This window comes from Miniopterus schreibersii, assembly GCF_964146895.1.
Source record: "Miniopterus schreibersii genome assembly, chromosome: 6".
Classification (NCBI taxonomy): domain Eukaryota; kingdom Metazoa; phylum Chordata; class Mammalia; order Chiroptera; family Miniopteridae; genus Miniopterus; species Miniopterus schreibersii.
In genome coordinates this window covers 71,830,520-71,857,388 of record NC_138107.1, presented here as the reverse complement: position 1 = coordinate 71,857,388, position 26,869 = coordinate 71,830,520, and the positions used below count along the sequence as shown (strand labels likewise).

Below are 26,869 nucleotides of genomic sequence, written 5' to 3'. Positions count from 1 at the left end.
TATTTCCTCGTATTAACAAACCTGGCAAAGGAGACATTCAGTGAGTAGGAGTCACTCCGGGCCTATCTGCGGCTTTATTTATGAAAGTAGAGGTAAGAGTGAGATGAGAGATGCCTTTTTTTCCCTGAGTAGCCAACACACTGTACTTAACGCATTTCTCTATTATTGCAATGACCAAAATGTAGTCCAAAACAATAGGCTACCTGGCCTGGTCAGAACCCCTGCCCTATGCTGCTTCATCTGGCCGATGTCTACACATTCTTTAATGCTCTGCATTAACATCACCCCTTTGAGGAAAACTTTGTGGGCCTCCCCCACCCACTCTAAGCCACCCTGCCACCCCTCTAACCCAAGATGCGGTTAATGCTTATATATCACACACACACACACATTATCACAGTGTGCTTCTTCACTACACTTCCTTAGTGACAGAAACTACTGATGTTTGTAGTCACAGGACTGTCTATAGGATCTAGCATAGACTAGGTGACAGGGACAGCATCTCCAAGGGGTGACATATAGTGGAGAGGAGAAATAGACTTTAATTATAACCTCCCCCCTCAGAGCTTCTCTTAGCCGTCCCTTCTCCACCCCAGAGAGACATGCAGTACTTAAAGCCAGTAGGCACACTAGGCCCATGTGCAATCAGGACAAGGCCCCCAGCAGCAGCTTCCTACCAGATGCTTAGAGAGGCCCTCCAACATGTCACTCAAACTCAATAAATCCCTGTTAAAACACTTTTGGAGGAGAGGCAAAATGAGGACCTGGAAAGAATTTGAATGGCCATGATTTTTTAAAAATCAGGTCTATTGAACTATAATTTACATGCAGAAAAAATTCTATTTTTATGTATGAAGTTTGATGAGTTTCGACGAATGCGTAGTTATATAACCACCACTGTAGTCATGATAGAGAACATTTCTATTGTCCTCAAAACTTCTCTTTTTAACAGAATTTTAAGTGAACTCTTTAGAAAAACCTCAAAACCTATCAGTGTTGCAGATTAATGTGCCCTTGCATCTTGGGCAACTTAACGTATTTCTCCAAAATGAGTAGTTTATTTTTCCTTGGTCATAATGCCATCATTTGGTTGTATTATACTTTTCATTTTGGAAACCTCAAAGCATTTAGCAAATAAGAATTCATTGTTATTTCAAAAAGAACAAAAAAAAAAACCCAAAAAAAACCCTGGTTCAACTATATTCCAATTTAATGAAATCAATGCATCTCTTTCCCAGCTAACCTGTATGTTTCTCTTCCTACCAGAGGCTGTTGAATAAATATTTTAACAATGTTAGGTAGGTTTTTTTTAATGAGCTGGCCTTTGGTTTTATCAAGTAGGCATTGTGTCTTTCCCTTATTTATCGATTATATTCCCTTGGGGTGACTGTGAAAAGGCTGTACATCCTGAGAGCACTTGCTACGTTTGGATTAGATTGGAGGGGCAAATGGAATGACGCAGCAGAGAAGTGAGTGACTAAATAAGCAAATGAGTGAATGAAGGAATGAAGAAGTGGTTGCCTCCATTTCACAGATGAGGTACATCGGAGGGGCAGTGAGGTCAGGCGACTGGAAGAGAGCCTCCCAGTCCTGTCCTGGGAGCAGTGCCCCATTGGATGACAAGTTTATTTTCTTTGCTCTCTCCATTTAGCTATAAACTCTAATTTTTAAAAGTCACCATAAAATATCAACATCAAAAGATAAAAATGGAAAACTAGGACACGCACAAATTAAATGGCTTTAAAAGAGGAACTTAGTGTGCAAAGATGACATGAGTAAGGTTTTAGGAGCAGATTTTCATGTGATAGGAAGAATGCTTCACTCTCTTACCCACCCGCCCCTCTCCATTAAATGGATACATAATACTTTTTGGTAATGCCATTTGCATTTCTTCATAAAACACTTTGTAGGTGCCTATGGTGTTCTTTTTTAACAGGCTCCTCTGGTGAAAAAGACACAGTTGCCTTCGCTGTTGCCAGTGTCAGGACAAGTAGGGAGAGGATGCTGGAAGGGGCTCCGCACGGCCAGCAGCGTCCATTGTGCCCACGCCTGCACTCTCCTATTCTTCCCACGTTGGGACAGATCGGGAATAAATTTGATTGATTTTCCACGGAGAGGCTTATCTTCCGAAATACGTGTCAAAAGAATTTGACCGAGCACAAAATAAAAACGCTCTGCATTTGATATAAATGGTTCCTTACAACAACAAGAAAAAAAGCTATTAAAGTAGCCTCCCGCGGGGAGTCAAGTGCTCTCGAGCGCGTCCGGAGCCCCTGCCCTCTCCCCATCAGCCGCTCGGATGTTCCTGAATCGCTGCGTCTTCCAGCATCGCTTTCTGGCTCCCTCTGCCTTTCTGGCTCTCCCTCCCTCCCTCCTCCTTTCCTCCCTCCCTCCCTCCCTTTGGCATCTGCTTTTTCTTGCTCCCTCTCTCAGCTGCCTAACTACAGCTCCCACTGGAACTCGCACCTTCAAAAACAGCTCTGCCCCGAGCAGCCCGCAGAAGCGCGTCACCTGGAGCCGAGCGCGCAGCCAGGTGGCCGGGGGCGCGGCGGGAGGGGTCCTTCTCGCGCTCGCTGGAGCCGCGGCCGCGGCCGCATCCCCCCGAATCCGCTGCATCCCGGGGTCCCGCAGCGGCGATGCCAGTGCTTCCCAGCGACGATGGGAGGAGGAAAGCCCCTGCCGGGGGCCGCTGAGAGCGGGGAGACGGTGCCGCAGTAGCCGCCGCTGCAGAATGTGTGAGTGAGCGAGCGAGGACCTGCGCCCGCCGGTTCTCCATCCATCCTGCTCGGTCTTCATTAACTGCCTCCAGGAGGGAAACCGGGCACCAGATGCACTAACCTGGCGGGTGCCACCCTGGATATATAACTGTGAACTTCCCACTGTGGAAAATGGTAAACAAAGACATGAATGGATTCCCAGTCAAGAAATGCTCAGCCTTCCAGTTTTTTAAGAAGCGGGTAAGGACGGGGTTGGTTTGTTTCTTTTGTTTTCTGCTCTTCTCTTAAACGCTCGGGGTCGCTTGCCTGAGGTCAGCCTAAGGTTTTGTTGCCCAACCCTGAAGGAAAGCCCTGCTTCTGGAGGCAGCGGTCCAGCCCGGACACCTACCTGCCTTGATGCAAATTGGGGGGGGGGGGGGGGGGAGGGCACGCTAGGAAGAGTTGCTTTGGGAGGAGGGGTTGGACTGGGATGCCTTCAGGAGGGTTTGAGTTGGGAACGGGGATTTCTCAATCAAAACCCCAAGATTACAGGCAGTTTCAAAGTGACTTGGCCTGGGAACCGTGATGGCTAGTAATTTAGTCAGGGACTAATTCAGCAGCTCGCTCCCTCTCATCTTTCAAGGGTTGAACTTTTTCCACCCCTTTCATTCACTGAGTCTCAAATGCTGCATTATCATCTTCATTCGTCAGAAAGAGCAGCTTCTGGCTTCCCAAATCCATTCAGCTAGGAACTTGCTGAGTGTATCTATGGTAAAAATAACAGAGGACTGGAATGACCTTTTACAGAAAGGATAACATCCAGCATTTTGAATCCTCTATTTCAAGTTGCCTTAATTTTGCTTAGTATGACTGCCTTTCTCTTAGAGAGAGCAGTGGGCCGCCTGAATTCAAGAGATAATATCAGGTTAAGCTGCTGTATATATACACTTATGTCTTAAGTTCCTTGTTTTTCCATTAATAGTATTACATGATTATAAATGAGGGGAAAAAAGATTTTTTTGTGTGGGTTTCATGATAAACTCTGTTCATTGTCATGGTCACACCGGCAGTCTGCATAAATCTACAAATTTATATACCAGTGGGAGGTAAGAAATGAATAATTGTTAATGGACTGATGACTGACATTCTTATGGAGAGTTTCTTAAGCAACAGAAGCTTCCTCCAGCCCCCAGCTGCCCCATACTATTTAATACCCTGGGGCAATTCCATCAAAATGGCTCTCCATTCATTGGTACTTCATTCAGGTCCTTTCTGTGCTGCTCTGGACGAAAGTCCTTCACTTAACCCACCCGCGGAACACAATGAATTCCGGGCTGGGCTGGACCACCCCCCTGCACTACATGGACCAGAGCTGGAAACAGCATGCCAGGCCCAGCCAGAGGGCCAGCACAGGTTCCCACATACCTTTGATGGAGTTCTGCTCAGTAAAGCAAAATCTTCCTTCAAGTCCATGGGCCAAAATGTATGTATTAAAACCAGAGCAAAACCAGCCTGTCCTGGTTGCTGCTCTTGGAGCCCAAGCGCCATGTGAAGTGGGTCTCTTTCTGGTGCACACCCTAAGCTGAATCAAAGAAAGTACAACTTTTCAGAGCTCCACAGTGCTTTTTAGTTTTTCCTGTAGCCAAAATATTTCTTTCCAAGGAAAGGGCCCTTTGTGAAAAGTAAGTACCAACAACAAGCAGATATTTCACTGATTAAAAAAAAAAAGCCATAGCCTATACTTCAGTACTTAAACTCTTTACTCTCCTTTAATTAATTTATTTATTTGGTGGTATTGGGTGTGTGTGTGTGTGTGTGTGTGTGTGTGTGTGTGTGATCATTTAAAACTCCTCGATAGGGATCTTTAATTTACCAAGTGTTTGCCAAGTACATTTTTAGAAGTTGGGTTTTTTTTCTATCAAAAAGTTTTGATTGATATACTAATTTACCACACACACAGAGACACACACACACCCCCTCTGCTTAAAAGCATTATTTACCAATAGCCTTCAGTTGGTGCCTCTGTAGACTTTGAATTTTGCAAAGAACTAGCCAGGGTACTGATGTGTTACCTGAGTACATGCCAAGGGAAAGGGGTTTACATCAAGATCTGGCAGGCAGCTTCATCTGCCTTGCACCTGTGTCTATCATCTGCTAGAGATGGGATCAGAAATGCCCCTCCTGCGTCCCTTACTCCTTCAGGATGGCAAACTAAGCAAAATAGAACTTTGTGTCCAGTCATGACAATCCCAGGGATAAATCCCTTCGTTCTTGTCTACTGGTCCAGTTTGTACGACGACTTTGTTTTCTGTTCTGCTTTTTTGTTTGCTTGCTTTGGTTTTTAATTACACAAATAATATGTAGATAAATATGCGAAACATTAAGACAGTCCTGATCTTCTCCCCGACCTTCCTTCCTCCCCTGGAGGTGACTATTGCTCCCAGGCTGGTGTCCATGCTCTGCAGGCCTTTTCTATGCATGTACATACACATTCACGGTCTAGGATGCCTTTTGTTTTTGGCTAAGAATAACCCGTTTTTCCTATATTCTATTGTTAAAATTACACATATTTCTGCATATTTTATTTTTAACCTAGCTGGACAATCTTACAAAATGAGCTGTTTGTTTGGTACCCACATAAAATTGTGACTGGATCTTGTGGGGAAGAAAACCCATAGCTTTTTTAGGGCTTACTAAAAAGACTGAGATTTGAACCCAAATTTTGATGATAGTAAGATTAATAGGGCTTCCTCTGCCTCTGAGACATTTCTGAAGGAGCATAAGAAGCTCACCAAAAGAGAATAAAGATTACCTGCCCCTGTCATTCATTTAGGGGAGTAAGTGCAACCACCACTCATTTATTGAGTTCTTATTATGTTTTAGACACCATGGGCCAAGTGCTTTGCATGTATTATTTCATTTAATCCTCACAGTAACCCTATGAAGTAGGAAAATTTATTAAATGTGGAAAGTGTGCCTTAGAGACTTCAAACAACCAGTCCAAGGTCATGTAGTTAAAAAGTAGCAGAGCTAAAATTTAAACCTTGTTTGACCCAAAGCCCATATCCTTAATCCAGACTTTTATTTCAAATCACCTTCTCTCCCTTTTTTTCCATAACAATTTTGTGTGTTTTTTCCCCCCAATTAAAATTCTTATGCCACTACCTGAAGGCAGACAAGCCTCTCGAAGCTCCTTCCCAGCTCTACTCAGGGCAGTGACCAAGGCAGCTCAGGGAACCTGGCTTCCAGGGACATCTGAGGAAACGCAGTCCTGGGGCTTGTCCCTCCAAAGCCTTGTGCTTTCTACCCTCATGTCTTAAAAGCTCAACTAAATCAGCTTCTTTTCATTTAGTTGAGAATTGCTAAGCTAAACTCAGTAAGAGTTCTCCTTTCATTCTCTAAATGTGTTAATAAGGTAGCATTAGATACCTATGGGTTATGTTTTATTCTTAGAGTCTCTAAAACTTCATTTAAGATGACTGGGAAAATGTCCTGAGCAGTTTTATTCTCACAATCCAGGTGCTTTAGAAGTTACCAGTTGTGCTAATAGATAATTTATTTCACGGATCTAAAGATTTGTTTGTGATTCATATTCTTGCATTGAGACTCAGAAAACACAAACAAATACTGGCATTATCTTCAACTTGATAATCCGTTTGGAAATATAGTAGGTAAAAAGACATCTACAGCCATAATTACATTAGCTTCTGTAAAATTTCAAAGGGCATCTAGCCACATAGAATTTTGGACTTGGAAAAAACCTTAGAAATCCTCTCTGGACCTCCCTGTTTGCAAGATGAGGAAATTGCGCGCCTGGAAGGTGAAGCACCTATGGGAGTTAGAGTGGAGCTAAGCCAACCCTCACACTTGGGGTTTTCACTTCCAGATCTCCTGTGCTTTACTCTTCTGGTGTGTTTGCTCTCAAACAAAAATGCCTCGTGCTTTTTTTTTTTTGACAAAAAGAAGGACTCAAATACAGTTCTTGTCTTCGTAGAGCTAACTGCGTCGTGACCATAACTTCGGCAAGCTACCTCTATCTTGATGTGGTATTTTATGATTTTTGCGAGTAATTCCTTGTATTCTTCTTTAATAACAATAAATTGTGTAGCAACAAGCACTTACATAACACTAATACTCCTGGGCACCATTCTAAGAGGCTTAAGTATATTATATACTTAGTATATAATATATAACATTACATATTATATATTTAAATTCTCACAAACAGAAAAACACCCAGAAAGGCAGATACTATTGTTCTGATTTCACAGGTAAAGAACAAGTGTATCGAGGTGGAGGAATTAGCCCTAATTCACACGGCTAGTTAGTGGCAGAGTCAGGGTTCGGATCAAAGCGCCTGGCTCCAGAGTCCATATTCTTAACCACTGTCTGTCCTGCCTGCTGACGGACATCACACAATCCAGGCTGGTCAGAGGAGAAGTGAAAAGGTATGACTGCCTCCAGCTTCCTCCTTTCTCTAAAAATGGTGGGGAAGCAAGCAAAGGTTTTCAGCCTGGTTGTGACGCTCACTCTAACGGAGCTGAGAAATGAAATAAAGCTCCTCTGAAGTGGTTATTTTCCACAACTGTTCCATGAACAATAGCATGCCTTTACATAGTATTTTCCTTTACTGTTGTATTATGTCTACTTAAAAGCATCAGAATTGGAGTGATAACAAAGATCCCTTTCTTATGTGAAATCCTCCATGTGTTTTCAGAGGGCTCAAGAATTTATTGAGTGTTTACTAAGGGTCAGTCACTGCTCAAAGCACTTCACTAGTGTAATCCTCACAATCACTCCATTATGCCCATCTTACAGCCAAAGACTGAGGGTCAGAGAGGGTAAATAACTGGTCCAAGGTCATAGTGCTTGGAGGAGCTGTAGTCAGAATTCAAACTCAGGCAGTCAGTTTGGCACCACCAGTCCACGTTTGCGTCGTGGGAGTGAACTTCTGTGATGCTAACACAGGAGCAGGGTTGGCTCTCCCCCTGGAAACTCCCGGTGAAGATGGTCCAGAGAGGACTGAGGGTGGAGGGGGTGACAGCTACAGCTATGGAAAGGTACATTTCCCAAGGGACTCCTGAGGGCAGTGAGAATGTTTTCCGACAAATCAGAAGTCTGCCTTGGAGTTCTCCAAGATACATTTGACAGCACTCCCTGGAAGCACGGTGGCGACTCCAGTGGCTTCTGTGCTTTCTTCAGAAGCAGCTAAAATCTGACCTGAGCCCCTCCTGTGTGTCCTCCAACAGCACAGCACACCTGTGGGAGCTACAGGTGAGTCAACAGTCCTGACACTACAGTGAACCTGTTACCTTGTTCACTGTATCCCTTCCTTGTCAAACCACATTTGTTAAATGAAAGTAGGAAAAAAGGAATGAAGGAAGGAATGAGTTCTTGTATTAATTTGCCCCTAAGTCATTTTCTTGTCCTCCCCCTTCTTCCTTCTGGAAACAGACTAATAACTTAGGGATCTAATGCATTTTAGTTCTATGTTTGGATATGGATTTTATATATATATATAAGGGAAGACTGAAAAATAACTTAAATCTGGTTCAAGTGTCACTAGTCTTAATAGCTGGCAGGTACTTAGGGGACCTTGACCTTAGCTTGTTTGCTGATCCAACGCCCACACCACGACTTCTTTACTGTAACGCGTTTCCTGTTAGGCCAAACAAGACAGACGTAGTAGTGATTCATTAAGCTCTTCATTTTATAGTAATACAAACCATTGACTTCAATACTATACCGCTCTGCATTACGTATTCTCCTACCTAGAATTCTAAAAACATCTTTCCAAGGGTTATTTTTTCTCATTTTCAACGTGGTCTTGGAGCCACTGAGTGTGAAAAAAGTTTGAACTCAAGATGCTTTTTCCATTTCCACCGCTAAGCCTCAGAGGGTTTGGATTGGCAGAGCGGGGCTGACCTTGTCTGGCTAGGTTCGGCTCTGCTGGGGAATTACCACGGAATGCAGGTGAGAAGCCACTCTCAGGTAGTAGATATTTTGTCACCTAATCAGTTCTCAAGAAAGCTGTGTGATAGTTAGGCTCTCATTGTGCTACAGTACTTGGGAAATATTTTGACTGAAAATTGTAGTGGAGTTCCTTGAAAGTTCTGGGTGATTTTGTTGTTGTTTAGTTTTGTTTTTAAAGAACTGATGTTGAAGTATTGCTACCATATATTACACACGAGTAAGAAATACCATGAGCTCACCCATATTTGATGATCTGTAAATGCTTACTAAGATAAAGCAAATCTAAAATGGAGAAAGGGAGCCAGGCGAAGCGTTGAAATGCATGTCCCCAGTTGGAGATTTCTGATTAGAAAAGCATACGGGTTAGAATTGTAATGAGAAATGGATCAATAGAAAAGTTTAATTAGAGATTTAGGTCAAGCTAAAAATAGTTCACTAGAGGAAATAATGTGAAGGCATATTTTAAACTGCGGGGTTGTGTTTTTTTTTAATGCATACCAGTTACTTTTTTTAGAAGCAAGCCCCAAAGTTAAATAGTAAATATCAACATTAACACTGGCAGATAAGGCCAGGACTCCAGACTTACCATGGAATGCTGTTTCCTGGCTGCTGACTAGAGACTTCGTTCCTAGCTTGTCAGCTTGCCTGAGTGTGGAATTGCTGGCTCCTCACCCACACGGGGATAAAGACTTCTATTCCTTCTATGGGTTTAAGAAAGTTAAGTTCACAGGGCAAAAGGAATATGCACTCGGATCCCTCCAAGTCCTTCTGTTGGGAAGGCAAACTGTTCTGGCCCTTGGCCTCAGTTCACCTCCTGGCCCAGAAGTGAGAAGGGCATTTGCAGAGGCCTACCCTTGCCCTTGGTCTAAGGGCCAGCGAGTGGTCAGGCTTCTCTGGCACGCCTCACAGTGAAGCTGGCAAATTTTAAAAGATTTTCTGTAGAAGGAAGAAGAGAAGGAGACAGAAGCAGCACAAAAGCAGACTGCAAGTCACGTTAGGGACCCGTAGGCTTCCTTATGCAACCTCTCGGGCGTTTGGAGAAAGGATTACTATTAGAGCTTGTTTTCTTTCACACCCACTTCTTCACAGCATTCTATATCGATTTTATAAGTATTTACAATAGAGGGAAATAAAAAATCAAGGCTGTAACTAGGGCAGTAGGAGAACCTTCCCCTTGGTAGTGCAGGATGCCAAAATATTATTCTATTTGCTTTCCAGAGCCTGCTGTGACATTTTCCTGGGAAGAGTCCACTTAGCTATTTTTGTAGCATCGGGGTCACCTTGGTCTCTTTTCCCTTCCTGGGTCAGGGCATTCACCCAAAATGCCATTTGCTTGGGGAATGACAGGTCATCTTGGTTCTTTCCTTTTTTAATTCCTCTCTTCTTTTCAATCTCTCCCCCCGCCCTCTTCTCTCTCTCTCCTATCTCTGGAGGATAAGCTCACTTCAAGGTAAACGAGGGAAAAGCCTGAAGCGAAACACCCCTAGACTCGTACTCCTTAGAAAACAGAGAATTTGTGTTTTTCTAACCCAGTGCCTCCAGGAGTATCTTGCCACCTGAGTCTGTTAGAGTGAAATCGCCCAATATAGAACACTTTGGCCATTCAAAGATTTTCATTTCTAGAAATAGCGAGGTGAAAAGGTTCTCAAAACAGTTAAACCATTTTAAGACTCCAGTCTTTATAGGACCAGCATTAAAATGCGCCAAGGAGGGGGAGGGGAGAGTTAATTAGGTAAAAATATATTTTCAATGTTTATTAGTCACAAATATAATCTTTTCTGAAAATTGACTGTATTTCCTTTGAACTCGGAATCTTTCTGGGCCAGTACTAATTTGGGTTATAGTGTAGGAAAAAAATTATGGGAAAGAAAACTATGAGTAGAGCTTCAAGGGTAGTTAAAAAGATCAGAGCAAGGTTAAAAGGCAATACAGTGGAGAGGTGGTGGAAAAATAAAGACATTAAAAGTGAAATTCCTTTGCAGCCTCATATAATTTCTCTGAAACCTAGAATATAAACTCCCTGAGGGCAGAGATCTCATTGGTCTTGTTCACAGCTCTGAGTGCCTGGTATAAAGTAGATACTCAATACTATATGTTTAATAAATCAATAAAAAACTAGTTAATCAAGGGGGCTGATCACTCCCCCAGGGGCATTAAAACCAGCCCCTCCCCCACCACACAGTCCAGAAAGGCTTTTTCTGTTTTCAGTGAGATATGTCAGTTGCCTTCATCCCACCACCTTCCCTGCTGGACTTAAACTGCCAATGATCCTTTTCCTTAAATAAATGAAAAAAAAAATTTTTTTAAATACTATATGTTTAATAAATCAATAAAAAAACTATTTAATCAAGGGGTTTGGGGAGGAGGTGTCATACGTAATTGTAATATAATTACTTGGCCAAATAGGGAATAGTTAAAAAAGAGGAAGAAAATATTTTTTTAAAATCTTGGCATTATTTTCACTGTTTCCACCTACTGTAGTGCTGTTTGGCATTCCAACAAATAAAAGCAAGGAAGAATTCGAAACTAATGCCTTCATGGATTAATATGCTCGAAAGCAGGTAATGAAATAACATTTTTGTTTGGTTAGGCTTGGTGGAAACTAGATTTGAGTAATAAACTCTGCATTCTATTTCGATGAGTAGTTTGGCATTTTTATGATGCAGGATGTAAATAATTTTTTTTTTAAATCCTTGTAACAAGTTGAGGGCTTGATTTATGAATACTCATACCTTTTACATCATTTTACTATGATTAAGAAAAGATTAATGAAAATGTTAATGGTTTACTAAAGAATGTGTTTAATGGAATTATAAAGCTTAAGAAATTAAGAGATATCAAGGACACCTATGGCACTTAATTCATGGAGTTAAATTTTAAAATTTCTTATCCATCTTTGGATGAAAAGTGAAAAAAGCTTCCAAAAACGATCTTTGATTTTTTATAGGGACAGAGAGGTTGTACTAGTTTGTTAGGGCTGCCATAAGAAAGTACCACAGACTGGGGGGCTTAAACATCAGAAACATATTGTCTCCCAGTCCTGAGATCAAGGTGTCAGCAGGGCTGGTTCCCTCTGAGGGCTGTGAGAGAAGGGTCTATCCCAGGCCTTTCTCCGTAGCTTATAAACAGCTTTCTTTTCCCTCTGTCTTCACATCATCTGTCTTTTGTTTGTATCTGTCCAGATTTCCCTTCTTAGAAGGCCACCAGTCGTATTGGGTTAGAACCCACTTCATTTTAACTTGACTGTCTCTACTATAAAGACCCTATCTCCAAATAAGTTTACATTCTGAGGTTCCGGGGTTAGGACTGTAATACAGTTGACGCTTGAACAACATGGGTTTGAATTGAGCGGGTCCACGTATCTGTGGCTTTTTCCAATAAATGCGTATTGTAAATGAATTTTCTCTTATGATTTTCTTAATAACATTTTCTTTTCTCTAGTTTATTTTATTGTAAAGATATAGTATATAATGCTTATAACATACAACATATGCGTTCATCTATTGTTTATGCTGTTGGTCAGGCTTCCAGTCAACAGTGGGCTATTAATAGTTTTGGGGGAGTCAAAAGTTATACTCAGATTTTTGACCCTGCTTTGTTCAAGGGTTAAATACATATAAATTTGGGGTGGAACCATTTAACCATTAACAAGGTTTTTCCTTGCCATTAGAGCCTCATTTCTATCTGAAATGGAGCATCCCCAGGAGAATGGGGTCTAGGGTAGCATTTTTTTACTTTGTTAAAAATTTAAAGTTCTGGGAAATATTATTGCAGAAAATCTGTAACACTGGAGGGTATCAGGTAAGACAGAGGGGTTTGCAGGCAAGAAAGCGTTTAAAAATGGTAATTTGGTAGAAGTGGGAAGTGAATAGTAATTGGGGGAAAAATTGCTGCTCAATGTAATATAATGAAGCTTTAGGTAGGAGCTAGATTGATGGTGAGATGTCTAATGTAGCACTTAAGATCTTGCAACTAACTAATAACGATCTGTACATGAAGTTCTCTAAAGAGCGTCAATAAGAGAACATCCAAAGAAATTGCTTTCTCCTTTAACTGCTTGACCTCAAAGAGTAACTGTTACACAGTAAGAACTAGGACCCGGCACTTATTGTATTCGGGGCCTTAGTTATCAGCTTTGATGAAGCAGCCGTATCTCATGTGTCTGTTAGCCAACTTTTACGTAAAAGGGCCCACACCTTGGATCAGGCATCCAGGAGTAGCCCCTGAGACCTGACCTCATTCAGATGGAATTTCGGAATGTGTAATTTTTTTCATCTGATATCTTGACAGTCAATTCTTGTGTGATACACTTTATTCTTTTCCAAAAATCAGAGCAATGAAAATTTATAACAGTGCCTTCCTTCCTAAAGTCATTAACTTTCAAACAACAGGTTCAGAATTAGTGTTGAAACTCCACCCCTTCCTCTTTTTTTTTTTTTTTTTTTGCATTTGCAGCATAACAGCCAACATGAATTGAGCACCTACATGTGGCAGGAATGGGGGTACAAGAAATTGTATTTTTCTTTATTCTCCCCTCCCACGCCATCCCTAGGAACTTGGATCGCATCTCCCTGTTATATACTCTTTATAGGTCCCTGTGCTTTTTTTTTATGGCACCGGTCAACTTATAATCACATATTGCTCTGGGTATTTAATTAATGTCCTTAACATTAATCAATAGCCTCTTAGACTACGGGCTCTGTAAGGGCAGGAGCTTTTCTCTCTTTCACTTACCTGTACAATTATACCTCAGGGTCTTGCTCCTGGAAGTTACCAATAAATTCTTGTTGAAACAAATAAAAAGATAGGAAATTAGGAAAATATGATCAAAGGCGGAGAGGAAAAGGGAATTAATCTAAAAACCCACCTAAAAATGAAAAGTTCCTTAAATTTTGTTCTGTTTTAAACAGGGGCATATGTTAAGACTCCTTGTGGGAGGGACATTTGTATTCTAAATGAGACCTCTTTTGAAGACATTGTCTTCTATCATTTACTGTTCCTCGTGAAAAGATCCACTTAATAAATTCCTCCTTTAATTTAGGAGTAAATGAAAGATTTTTCTTTTCTGAAGGAAATTACTTTTAGCATGATATAATCCCACACATTTGTCTCAGTTGCCAGGAAACTCAAAGCTAAATTTAAAGGTAAATTTAGTGAACGAATTAGACACATCTTTAGAAGTAACTTCTCGGTTGCTGAATTGGTTTTAATCTTGTGTGTTTTTAACTCTCTTGTTAATGTGCATCTCATTGTAAACTTCTTTTGATGTTTTTAAAAGTAATGTATAAGGCACTTAATTAAACAAAAAAGGAAAGAGCAACTATCAAGGTCTAGCTGCAGATATTAAAAGTAGATAATCATTACACTAATGCATTACTATGGTGATAGCACACACAGAAGAAATGTAGTTCTAAACTATGAAGTGCTTCTCTACTAGCTTTTCTTCTTGAAAATGCTTATTTCAGACCAGATAAAATTAACCGCTGGACCAGAGCTAACTTTTAAACTGTAGATTTATCTCAGGTATACAACATAAGCCACCTGGACTCTAAATAAAAGTATAGGAATGTTTTCAGTTTGTCCCACCCAAATCTAGTAGATTTTTCCAAATTGTATCAATGGTACTAAATATATGTTATCTATTTTTCCATGACAAAATATGCAAAACTTAGTGGTCAAAAAGTCCCCTTTTGTGTGTGCGTGTTCGTGATCCTGTGGATTGAGAGCTCGGGCTGACCTGTTAGGACGGTCTGCTCCGTGATGTTGGCTGGGTCGTTTCTCAGCTGCATTCAGCTGGTGGCTAAGCCGAGCCAGAAAGTCCAAGAAAGCGTGACTCTGTTGTTTGGTGCCCCATTGCTCCTCTGTTGGCCTCTTCCTCTCTCCGTACACCTTGGTCTTCTTTACGGCATCATGGTTTTATGATAAAGCTTTTAGGAGGTTGCTGGCTTCTCAGAAAATGTGCTTCAAGAGGGCAGTGGAAGGTGCGGGTCGTGTAAGGCCCAGCCTTGGAGGTTGTACAGGGTCACTTCCCCTGCATTTGACTCATTAAAAAAGGCGCAGGGCCCGCTCAGACTCAAGAGGAGGAATAGACTTCACCTGTCAAGAGGCAGAGCGGCAAAATGAAACTACTGAATGCTTGTGTTTGTTCCACTAAATCACAGCACAATTTTCCAAATTGTATCCACCTGTACCGAATATATCCATAACTTTTTAATCAAAACATTTTCAGTTACAATCAAAACGTAGAAGAAACACCCCAACTCTCATAGGAGAAACACATTAAGAACTCCTAATATGGGATCAGACAAGCCTATTGGATTCTTAACTACATACTGTGTAAGCTTTGTAACATTGGGCAAATCATTTACTCTTCTAAGCCTAATGGCTTATCTGTGAAATAACAGCACTCACCTCCGAGAACTGTCGTGAGGATTAAATGACATAATGCTTGTAAAGCGTTTAGCCCCAGTGCCTGGGATATACTTAGCACTCAAAACAGGTTAGATATTATCAAGGCAGACCTCAAAATTAGCTAGCTTACCTTTCTCCCCCTTTTATGATGGTATAAATTGTGATTTTACTCATGAGTCTATTTGCAGGCATGCTGTGATAAAACCTCTTTGCTTTTGGATTTTACTGTGCAAAGGTCATTTCTCAGAAGACCTCTGCATGGTCAGCATGTTCACACTTTTACTGAGTTATTTCATTGTTTCCAGAGGCTTAGGAACTAGTGAGAAAATTAATTTATCCTCTATAGATACTTGTTTCTAGAGCAACTGCAATGGTCTGGCTTCATTGCTGAAACAGTGTTTCATTTGCACAGGATCTCATTAAATCAAATGACACCAAATTACTCTGCCTTTTTAGTTACATGTGCTCAAGGCACTGAAGAAGGAACAGATACCTAAAAACTTACATCCAACATATAATAAGTTACTGATGGGATTCTATCTGGATTTAATGCCAAGTTGTGTTCTCTGATCTGCCTTACTCTGTCAAGGCTTAACATCCAAATGAAATTCTAAATCATAACCCGTGTTAACTCCTGAACACTCTGCAATGATCTTCAAATGCTCTCCTTTCATGAAACATTTCTATTTAAAGACTCAAAAGCTTATATTGCAAGACACTTTGTTCCTCTGTTCTCGTTAAGTCTAAGACCAAGCTCTTGCATTTGGTATTTCTTTTGTTTTGTGGACACCTACTCATCCCCATCTTAGCCTTCCCTTTTTGGGCACCTCCTTGGGGACCATTCCCACCACGAAAACTCAGTGTGGCTTCTGAGGCCCAGGGATCTCCAGGCTCCCCTTCCTCTGGGCTACTTGTGAGTTTCCCTTCAGGCACCCCCTGCTCTCTCCTGCCTCCAATATGGGAGTGTTTCAGACTCAGCCCTTGGCTCACCAACCCCATTCCCCCCACCATCTCTTTCTCTCTTTTCCCTCTTACTCTGGTTCTCCACCTTTCTCACTTTCCCAGACACCCTGCCCCCTCCCCGGCAACACACACGTTCATTCATTCCCACACTTTCAATGCGATCTGTACATCCTACATAAGTTCATCAGTTCTCTGAATGCCAGGTGCCTATTCCCAGTTGTCTACTTAATACGCCCCTTCAAATGTCTCACAGACACCTTGAACTAATCATGTCCAAAACTGTACACTGTTTTCCCTCCCTACCTAAGATTGTTCTTTCTCCAATTTCCCTCGGCTCCGTAAATGAAACTGTCGTTTACTAATCTGTTAGAGCCAGAAACCAACAAATAACCCTCTTTCTTTTCTTCCAACATCAGTGCAATCCATCAGCTCATCTTACTGAGTTTACCGCTAAAACAGATTTTTTAAAAATCCCCTTCTCTGTATCTCCAGGGCCTTGGTGCAAGCCCCCATCGTCTTTTAACTGAACTTTTTAGAATAGAGCCTCTTGACTCTCCTCTACACGTCTACGTTTCCCTGCCTTTCACCTCCTTGACTCCCCCACGAAGAAGTCACAGCACTTAGACAGGCGGACAAGGTTCTCCTCGTGGCGACGTTTCCCTGAGGAAACAGGCAGTGGGAGTGGAAGGAGCCTCACCAGAGGCGTCGGGAAAGGTGGCAGACGACCGAGAGGCCAGGTTCCTTCTTTGTAGCAATAACCTCTCTGTTGACTCTCCCATAACTACTGTTTTGTAGCTAACTGGCCTCATTGGACTTCTTGATAGATTTTTTTTTCCTGAATAAAAGAAGCGTTTTATTTTGTGAAGAACTGAGATATTGAGACCCTCTTGAGAATAGCTAATATTATGCTTTCATTTAAATTATATTATTCATCCCCACCTACCTCAAGGCAAAAAAAAAAAAAAAAAAAGAAAAGAAAAGAAAAAGAAAGTCACAGGGATTGAGAAAGCTGCCAGAGGCTCCAAAACCCTGTCAGAAGGAAATGGCCTAATTCTTTCTTTGAAACTAGAATAAACAGACATATCCAAACATTGACTATGTCCAGACTGGAAATCTTTTTTCCTGATTGGGAAACCTTTTCTTTTTGTAAGCGGCTTACTAAGCCAGAGTATAATGATAATGTTAGGGACCACACGTTTTATGGGGTTTACTGTATGGCTAGTGACCACTTTGCGCGGTTCTCAAAGCCTCCCCCATCCTGGACATATCCAGCTTTATCTTCTCCCCTGCACTCGGACGTAACTCCCCACCTCTGCTGTCTCAGGGGTACCTCAGGGCCTCCAGCTCTTCCTTCTTACTGTTCTTCTACCTGAAAAGCCCTCCTTTTGCTCACCTCTGACCCTGACCTCACCCTGAACTAAATTCTACGTATTTTTCAAGAGCCAGCTGCACTTCCATGTGCTCCACGGTGCTCACCCAGCTACCAGGAATTGCAAGGGCTGCTTTCTCCAAATGCCTCTTCACCTCTTAGTAAATGCTGACTTACAGTAGTAACTGCCCTTTATTTGATTATAATACACTAGCACAAGTGGCATTTTCATAGCACTTAACGTAGAAAATGTTCAATGATTTCTTTTTCCTTCCTCCTTGTGTCTCACAGCTCAGGAATGCAAGTGTCCTTAACCCTGCTTTACCAACAGGGGTGCTGGGCGTCAAGAAGGCTAAGTTACTTCCCCGTGGTCACCCAGATGGAAAGGTCAGCATCATTTGATGAGATGTGAGATTCTCTTTCCAGTTCATCACATCGCTTCTCTGGCAACTGTTGTGGTTTTTCACTGGACGTTCTAGGCTCACCATCTCTTACTGTAGGAACTTCAAAGAACTGAAATGTTTTCGTGCTAGCATTGTTGGAGTCTTGGGTTTAGGAGTAGAAGGGAATCCACTTTGGTGAATTCTGTCTCCTAAATAGCTTTGATTCTCACTTCCATTTACTTAGAGTCTGCTCTGCCGTTTTCCTAGCTCAGGCGACCTGGTCCTTCCCTGGAGAACTGCCTCCACCTTCTAACTGGCCTCCTGCTGCCAGCCTTACCCTGTGGGATCCTCCAAACTGCAGTCTAAAAGAGCTCGGGATCCCTGCGTTTACAACTTTTCAATGGTGCATCACAATCTCAAAAGAAAGTCCTAACTCCTTGGCACTGCATGTAAAGCTTGCCAAGGTGGGCCCTGCATCTCTTTCCTTACCTTCCCCTTCCTCAGCCACTGAATTCCTTCCTCCAAATGGGCTGAACACTTTACTTTTCCTCAACTGCACCCTCCTGCCACCAGTCCAGGGGCTCTTAACCTGGGGTTTATAGACCCTTTGCAGGATCAGAGATGTTTTCTGTGGGTGGAATTCAGAAACTTGGAGGCAAAAATTGCATGTTTACTTTCATTAAGCTCTAACTGAAATTTAGTGCTATGAATGTAGCCAGCAACCTTGAGTAGTATTACCAGGGCCTGTGATTTTTATCACTCATAGAAATCACAGATATTTTCATTCACTTGACAGTTGTTGAAGGTACCACATTATGTCATGTATACTTATCATTGCTAAGATATTCACAGTAGTGATTAGCTCTCATCTAGACCTTGTTATCTAAAGCATTAACAATGTTTTTACAAATATTTTGCTAACTGTACTTTAATATAATTGATTGCCTCTGTCATCCTATGATTTTACTTTATTCATTAAAAACTTGTTCTAGGAAAGGATCCTTAGGCTTTACCAGTTCGTCAGAAGGATTCAAGTCTCAAAAAAGTCCTTATAATGTTCTTCTGACCTTAAATCCCATACTCTTGGCCTGGTCAATACCCACTGCAGGGCTCAGTTAGGTACGACCTTGAAAGCACTGTTCCAAGACTGAAAACACCTTCTTTCTGTTTCTTTAGCAGTGAACTGTCCTCAGTTACAGCACTGATATTGCCGTGGTATGTTTACCTTTCCTTCATTTGACTCTAGCACAGACACAAGCTCTCTGAGGCCGGCCCTGTGGCTTATCCCTGCAGTATCCACAGTACCCAACACGTAGTGAGTGCTCAGCAGTCCTCTGTCCAATGTGGACTGATTCTCACCTTACTGTAGCATTGTGGCTGATCCTGAACTATTCATTCATACAAATATTTATTGAGCCTCTACTAAGTCCTGGGAGGCACTGAAAACAGAACAGAGAATAATACAGACAGAAATACCTGCCTTAGATTCTTGTATTCTAGAAAAATGAGCCAGTCAGTAAAATTTAAAAAGTAAAACACACCTATCACAAAAGAACAAATACTTTATGATTCCACTTATATAAGGTACCTAGAGAAGTCACATTCATAGAGACAGAAAGTAGAATGGTGGTTGCCAGGGGCCAGTGGGGAGTGGGGATGGAGAGTTCACGTTGTTCATGTTTAATGGCACAGTTTCGGTTTGGGCAGATGAAAGTTCTGGAGATGGTTGTCGGTGTGGTTGAACAACAATGTGAATGTACTAAACTATACACTTAAAAATGGTTAAAATGATAAATTTGATGTTGTATATTTCACCACAAATTTTTTTAAAAAAGCAAAACACATTAAATGGAAAATGTGCTGCAGAAAAACGAAGATGGGACGGGAGCAGAGGAAAGGCTGAGAGCTAGGAGCCTAGGCTGGCCTCACTGCTACAAAGATTTCTTGCTCAGGACCTGAGCTACATGCACCACCACGTGTCTGGAAGAAGATTCAGAAAGACCCCAACCTTCCAGCTGATTATCAGTGGGTACAAAAGTACAGCCTTAGTCATGGTACGTGCATTGCCCAACTCCTGAGTACTGGACGCCTTTCGTTCTCCCTGGCTTTTCCTTGAAAAATCAGTCTTTGAGTGAAATCCTCAGGAGAAACGTTGCGTCTCACATGGTTGCTCAGACGTACATTTGTCTTTCCCTGTGCTCATTTAGGTTTGACATAAGCACTTCTCGGCTGTGCGTCATCAAAGAATTATGAGACCATTTGAGGAGGTGAAGATGACGAGTTTTTGAAAATCAGATAATTATATCTGATTTATGTCTCCAATGTCTCCATAAATCATTTTAATATCCATGCTTCCCTGAGCCTGGTTTTACACTATTTACTTTTCTTAACTCACAAATGGTAATCAATATGAATTCCAAGTCTAATTATAATCCCTTAGTAAGTGGTCTGACTTGTGGGGACTTTTGACATTTGAAGTACAAATTTTTATTAAAGCAAATGTTATCAAATCTTGAGATTTAAAGTTTGATCGACATGATATCAAAACAACTGGTTTGAAAGTAAAACTTCTATCCAATCAACTCTGTTTTGGCTTTACAATGTCAACAGTACAGCCTAGCTTAATTTTTTTTTTTTTTTAACTGGAGCATGACCAATAAGTAAACGCAGATCTAATACTCTTGTTCGCCTCTAACCTAAAGGTTCCACCACTTAGGAACATTATGACCAAGAAAGCCTCATGAAATGTCAAGTCTAATACTCCTCTGTAATGTCATCTTAGTTCATTGTAACTACTTAAGATGTTAAAATTTTCCAAATCTTTCTCAATGAAATAGTAAGACTTTTCTAGCTTTTTAAAAACCAGCAAATTATGAGCCATTTTACATTGTCCAGATCCTAAAGTATAGATTCCTGGAGTTTAATTCTTCAAAAATGAAAATATTCTCTCCTTCCCACCTTCTTCTGAGACAAAAAAAAAGACATGAAATTTACCTGAGAACAGCCTAGAAACAAGGAAGTTACTAATTATGAAACCAACAGAAGACTTGGAGAAGAAGCCTCCTAATCATGGTACTAACATTTCATTTCCCTCTTTTGGTCTTTTTTTAAAAAAAATTCTGTCAAATGGGAACCCTTTGACATTTCCATCATTGTGAAGATGTATTGATAGTACTCATGACATTCTTAGAAAATAGAAATAGTTAGGTGACTGCTAAATCAGAGCCTCTGACTGACTACTATGTGACCAGCTTCTGTGCTTTAAGGTTAGTTATGTCTAACACTGGAAACTTTTAAAGCCATTTCTTTTATGATTCAAATGCACTGTGGATTCCTTTCATCTTTTTTCCATGCTTGCATGTGTTTACTACTTAATATGCTTGTAAAATGATCCCTTCTTCTATAGTGTGGGACCTATTCCTGGGCTTCATTTTCATAATGAAATCCATTTGTGCAGAGCAATGAGCTCTTTAAGGTTTAATTTTTTTAAAGTCATTTAATTTCTCTGAGTCTCACTTTGCTCATCTGTAAAATGGCAGAAGTTCTTTTCTGAGAGTGTACATTTTCTGTGAAATGATTTGCTCCCCTGTTGTAATTTGTATCCAATGTATACGCCCACCACTCTCCTACAGTAAGGACCTGATAAATTCTCATCTGGCTCCTTCAAAAGCTCCTAACAGAGTCTTCCGCCACCTGTCTCTCCTCACTCCAAAGCATCCTCCACAGCCTGAGCTGCAGAGAAACATTTAAAATGCAGTGACAGGTGTACAACTGGCCTGCTCACAGGATTCATTTCAAACCCTTAAGCTGGAGCCCAAGGCCCTAGCAACAGGTCCTCCACTGGGACCTTTCCCATCTTCCCTGCATGTTCCCTGCAAATCATTCATTTGCTCTTTCAAATATATTTACTGAAGACTCTCTACTGAGCACTATGCTGCATGTTAGGAGCAATGATCAGCCAAAGCGGATTAAGTTCCAGCAGGGCACTTCTTGTGACTCAGGAGGGAAGAAAGGAGTTTATGAGAAGTAGCACTTAGACCATGTGGCTCAAGCACAGAGACCGAATACAGGGGACAGATTTAGAGAGTAAAGTAGAAAAACTCGATAGGACCTCATAGACCTCTTTAAAAAGTTATGTTGTTAGCTTGAGCACAATGCGAAGACACTTATTGAATGGAGCAGCAATTCCCTGTCATTTCTCTCCCCCAGGTTGTTGCTTCTACAGTTCCTTGCGCGTGAACTACACTTCATCTCTCCAACTTATACCCAGTTTTTAGAACACCAGTTTCAAGTGCTATCTTTTCCATGGAACATCGCCTCCTCTCCCTAAACCAAATGGAGCTTTTATAGCAGTCATTTATATCCTCAGCTCTTTTAAGTACTAATGTAGAGTGTCCAATATGGTAGCCACTAGCTCTATGTGGCCATTGAGCACACAATATGTGTGAAATTACCCACCTACATGTAGCTAGTCTGAACTGAGATGTGCTTTCTGTGTGAAGTACATACCAAAGTGTAAGGACTTAGTATGAAAAAAAATAAAATACAAAAAATCTCATGGATAATTTTATATTGATTACATTTTGAAATGAAAATATTTTAGATACATTGGGTTAAACAAGTTGTATTATTAAAATTAATTTCATCTTCCTTTTCATTTAATGTGCCTCATAGAACATGTAAAATTATGTATGTGGTTTGCATTATATTTCTATTGGAAACACTCTTCTAGACTATACACTTCCTGAACAGTGAATGTTTGTTCAATTATGCATACGTTTATCCCCCTAAGGAATGCACTAGCTTGTCCAGTGTAAAGACTCAGTTAATATTGTTTAAATTTATTGCCATCTTCTAAAGGTTTTTGAAAAAGTATCTTTACAATTTTAGCACACTACTTTCTATCTGAAATGTGTAGCCAGACTCCACAGTGAAGATAATGGGTGGGGGAGGGAAACACATTTTCCCCTAGGCCCTAAGAAGGCTAATGTACGGAACATGTGGTGTGACCATGGCAAACACAGAGGCCCTGACTGCTGATTCAGAAGGTTTCTCTCTTTCCAAAACAAGAACTTTTATTGCAGTCTGTGGAAGGAACATTAGGACAGGAGGATCCTTGTGGTTTCTCGCTGTATCTGTGGAAAAAATCTGAGGTTAAGGTTTAAATTAAACTGACATTAAAAGAGCCTTTGTAGTTACTATGTGTGTTTTAACATCTGTTGCTATAGCTTAACTGACACTGATTATTACAAATGATGGCTCATGAGTGATCGAATAAAATGTGGTTTTCTGCTAATGGAAATTTTCTAGTGTTGACGTGGTCCTCTTTAATGATGAGACATGGACCAAGGAAAAATTATTAAATGTACAGAAAACATAACACAGAGGAAAAATTATTGAATACCAAGCATTTCTGGTATGAGAAGAAAGCATTTAGGACTTCCCAGTACCACATCTGTAATTTTATGGATTATTTTGTTTTGGCTGACTTCTTCGTGGGGTTCATGGAGGCTCCCCCATGGTGACCCTTCATACACATTCTCTTTTTTGTTAAGGGGCCTCCTGAGGATGAACAAACATGTTTCTAATCATAAGATGGTTGGGGACATCTCACTGCCAATTAGAAACTCTGATTCTGAGGATATTATGTTTTATACCTAGAAAAGATGTTCCATTTTGAACTTTCCTCCAGACTCATTTTCTGTTACTCTCACATAAGAGCCTTCTACTTCAACCAAACCTATCTTCTCATTGACATTGAAACGCCTGCTGCTTATCTATGTTCATCTCTACCTTCACCCTGCTACTGACCAAGGGTTCTCCCTGAAAGTCTCACAGACTCCCCTCAAAATGGTGTCAAATTGCTACTGAAGGTTAAGTATGGAAAGAATTCTAATACTAGTCCCTCTCATAGGGCAACTAGTCCCTCTAGGCTGCTTCCATGCCGGGTGCCTAGTTTTTGTTCAATTGTGTCCAGTATGGCAAAGTCACATCATTGGTTTTTTCCTCAGAAAAAGCAGAGAGAGTGGCAGACACCCAGAACTAATAAGCACCTCTCTAATATACCAGTTGTCATACTTATTTATGTGAGTGCTGTTTCTGTTTATTATTAAACTCACATAACTTTTTAAAGAAATAATTTATTTAATTGCATCAATCACACTGTATATGATGGGTCCTAGGATTAAAATGTGTTTGCCAATTTTTTGTTGAGATCCAGCACATTTTTTTGGAGAGGCATCAGGAAGGTAGTAGACAGGACTCTGAGAGGAATCAGACCTGGACTGTGCATCTCATTTGCCCCGTGACTTTAGGCAAGTCAAGCAACTTCTCTGAACCTCAGTATTTTTCATCTATAAAATGGTGATAATGTTGATCTTGTGGGGTACTATGCATAAGAGGTGATAATGTCTTGGATGCAGTAGACCTTCAAAAATTGCAAGCTGCTTTTAATGTATTGGGATATTATAGCTGGATACAATGGTAAAATTTTGATTTTGTTTTTACTGAAATAAGAGTCCTTCTTTTATTGAATACTGAATATTTATGAATCTAGAATGGAGGAGAAACATCAAACTCACGTTCTATAACCTCAGAAATGATATCATTCAGAAATTTATAGCATTGTACATAGTCATAGATTACACATGGCACCAAATATCCAAACAAAACAAAACAACCTCCTAATCAATCATTTGGATTTTAGTGTATTTGGTAGCCAACCCGACAACCTTGTGGCAAATCAGTGTGGCCTTTAGTAATAATGTACATTTGTATAAACCTTTAGAGTTTACAAAGCATTTCCACAAACATTATCTTAATTAATCCTCACAACAGCTATTCTGTTCTGGAGATAGTTGTCTGATGATGATAATCATCATGATGATAATGATAATTATTAGGGGGAAAATAGACATATCACCAGGTAGTGGAGAGGTCGCATATATAAGAATGTACAAGGAAGGAGTCCAGAGTTCTTTATCTAATCCTCAATCCTGATAAAAAGAAGGAAGGAAGAAATTAATATCAATTAGGTCCATAGTAACTCTCACATGTTTTACTGGGTCCTTGCAATAGCCTTGTCAGTCAGGCAATACTTCCACTTAGTAAGGACCTTGAGGCTCAGGAAGTTTAGTAACATGACTAAGGTTACAGCAAGTGTTCCAGCCAGAATTCAAATCCCATCCAACCCAATGTCAGCATTCATGTTTTTTCCACTATAACCATATATTTTTTCTGCTTCTACAAACTCCTAACAAATAATAGGCTTCAAGAATGTTTGAACATATAAAAAAATAGACTTGTGTTGACAATACAGCACAGTGTCCAGATAAACCCCAAATGGAAATGTTCATCTATGGAATTGGGAGAGGGTTTCTCAGTAAGTATCTATTTATACAAAATGACATGCATGTGTGCTTTTGGTTTTTAATTGAAGAAAGAAGAAGGCGCTACCCAGGAATAAGGGAGGAACTGGGGGTACAGTCCTTTGAGAATGAAGAGGGGGGAGAGTTAGGAGAAAACTGCATAGCATCTGTTTCCCTGTCTACATCAAGGGATGTGACTGCACAGAGGTGGAGCAGGGGATGTCAGGACAAGACATTGAAGAGCAGTGTTCTGCAGTGGCTTTGAAAGTCTGCTCATGAATTGTGCCACTTGGGTTCTGGTGATGACCAAATGAGACAGAAGAGCTGGGCAGAGGGGTGTTTTTCACCCCTGGCCATCTGACCCCATCATTGTCCCCTCATGCCAGCATTGACACTGAGCAGCTAAGGCATCACAAGGATGCAAAAGTGGCTGAGAGAAGCCAAGAAACCACAGGCAGGGCTGAAGGCACAGATGAGGCTAAAGTACACACATCCACACACAGACACACAACTGGATTTATGTCTGGGAACACTCTGAAGGGAGACTGTGACTAAGAGGCATAATTTGGCTGTTACCTTGTTTGCACCAACAGGCTCCTGAGAGCTGAGACATAGTCAAATGAATCAGATAAGTAAATAGTCACTCTGGAAAATACTCACAATTTCTCCCATGGGAAAGAGAAAAAAATTGCTTTCATTGTGAGTAAAGAGAGGATACCAGGGCTACAAAAACCCCTCCTCCATTTGAGGGAAGAGAAGAGACACTGAGAGGGGAAAGCAAGAACTCTGCAAGGCCCAGAACACTAGTTCTTAAAGTCGGGGTCCAGGGAACAGCATCATCAGCTTCACCTGGCAACTCAGTGAAGTGCAAAGCCTGGTCCGCACCCTAGATCTACTGAATCAGGAACTCTGGAGATGGAATGCAGAAAGCTCTCCATGTAGACTTAAGTTTGAGAACCACTGGCCTAGTAGAAGTTAAGAGAACTGGGGATGGCCTGTGAGGTGGGAGGGAACCCTTGCATCCGCATTGCCCTTAAGGCCAGGCAGTAGTTTCTGTAATGCCTCTTCGGTTGGCCTTGGGGAGCCAATGGCTTGGAGCCCCGGCCCACACCCACCAGAGCACTGACCCCCCTGCTGACCAAGCCCCCTGTACACCACGCTCCCAGCCCACCTGGTGTTTCCTGTACCAATGACCCCAAGCCCTTTTCCAGAAGCCAGCCTCCTAAGGTTGACCTCCCGGTGATGTTTGAGGGCAGGGGGGAGCTGGAGCTGGGGCCCCTGACAGTGGTTAGAGATAGATGTCCTGCCTCTATCCTGGCTTGGGACCTCAGGCAGCCCCGGACAATATCACTGATATCTAAGGAGAGTCCGGGACAAACCGTCTGCTAACAGTTTTATCTAGAGGCAAATTTAGGGAACTCAGTTCAAATTACTGATCTGCTGAGAAGAAATAGACCATCTTTTTTGTCTCTCTCACAGAAATCTCCTAGTCTTGGAGCTGAAAGCAAGAAATTTGATGAAAATTGACTTTGATGTGCTTTAAAAAAAAACCACAGTTAATATCTTTCTGGTTGCCTATTTATATGCTGTAAGCTGAATTGATCATTTAATTACTATTGTGAATTATGCTTCTTTTAAAGAAGCTATTATATGTAGAATTATGAAATAGGTCTGGAAACCTAGATTAACTAAAAAAATTAATAACTT

General features: G+C 41.1%; 1 protein-coding gene across 1 annotated transcript in view; it reads left to right on the top strand.

The window, feature by feature from the left end:
• The first annotated feature begins 2,435 nt into the window (after positions 1-2,435).
• The window catches only part of SGK1 (serum/glucocorticoid regulated kinase 1), a 93,549-nt gene continuing 69,115 nt past the window's right edge, over positions 2,436-26,869 (top strand). Inside the window, exon 1 of the mRNA XM_081139546.1 lies at positions 2,436-2,957. Within this exon, the coding sequence (XP_080995672.1) occupies positions 2,889-2,957 (69 nt within the window). The 5' untranslated portion in view covers positions 2,436-2,888. The remainder of the gene's footprint in view (positions 2,958-26,869) is intronic.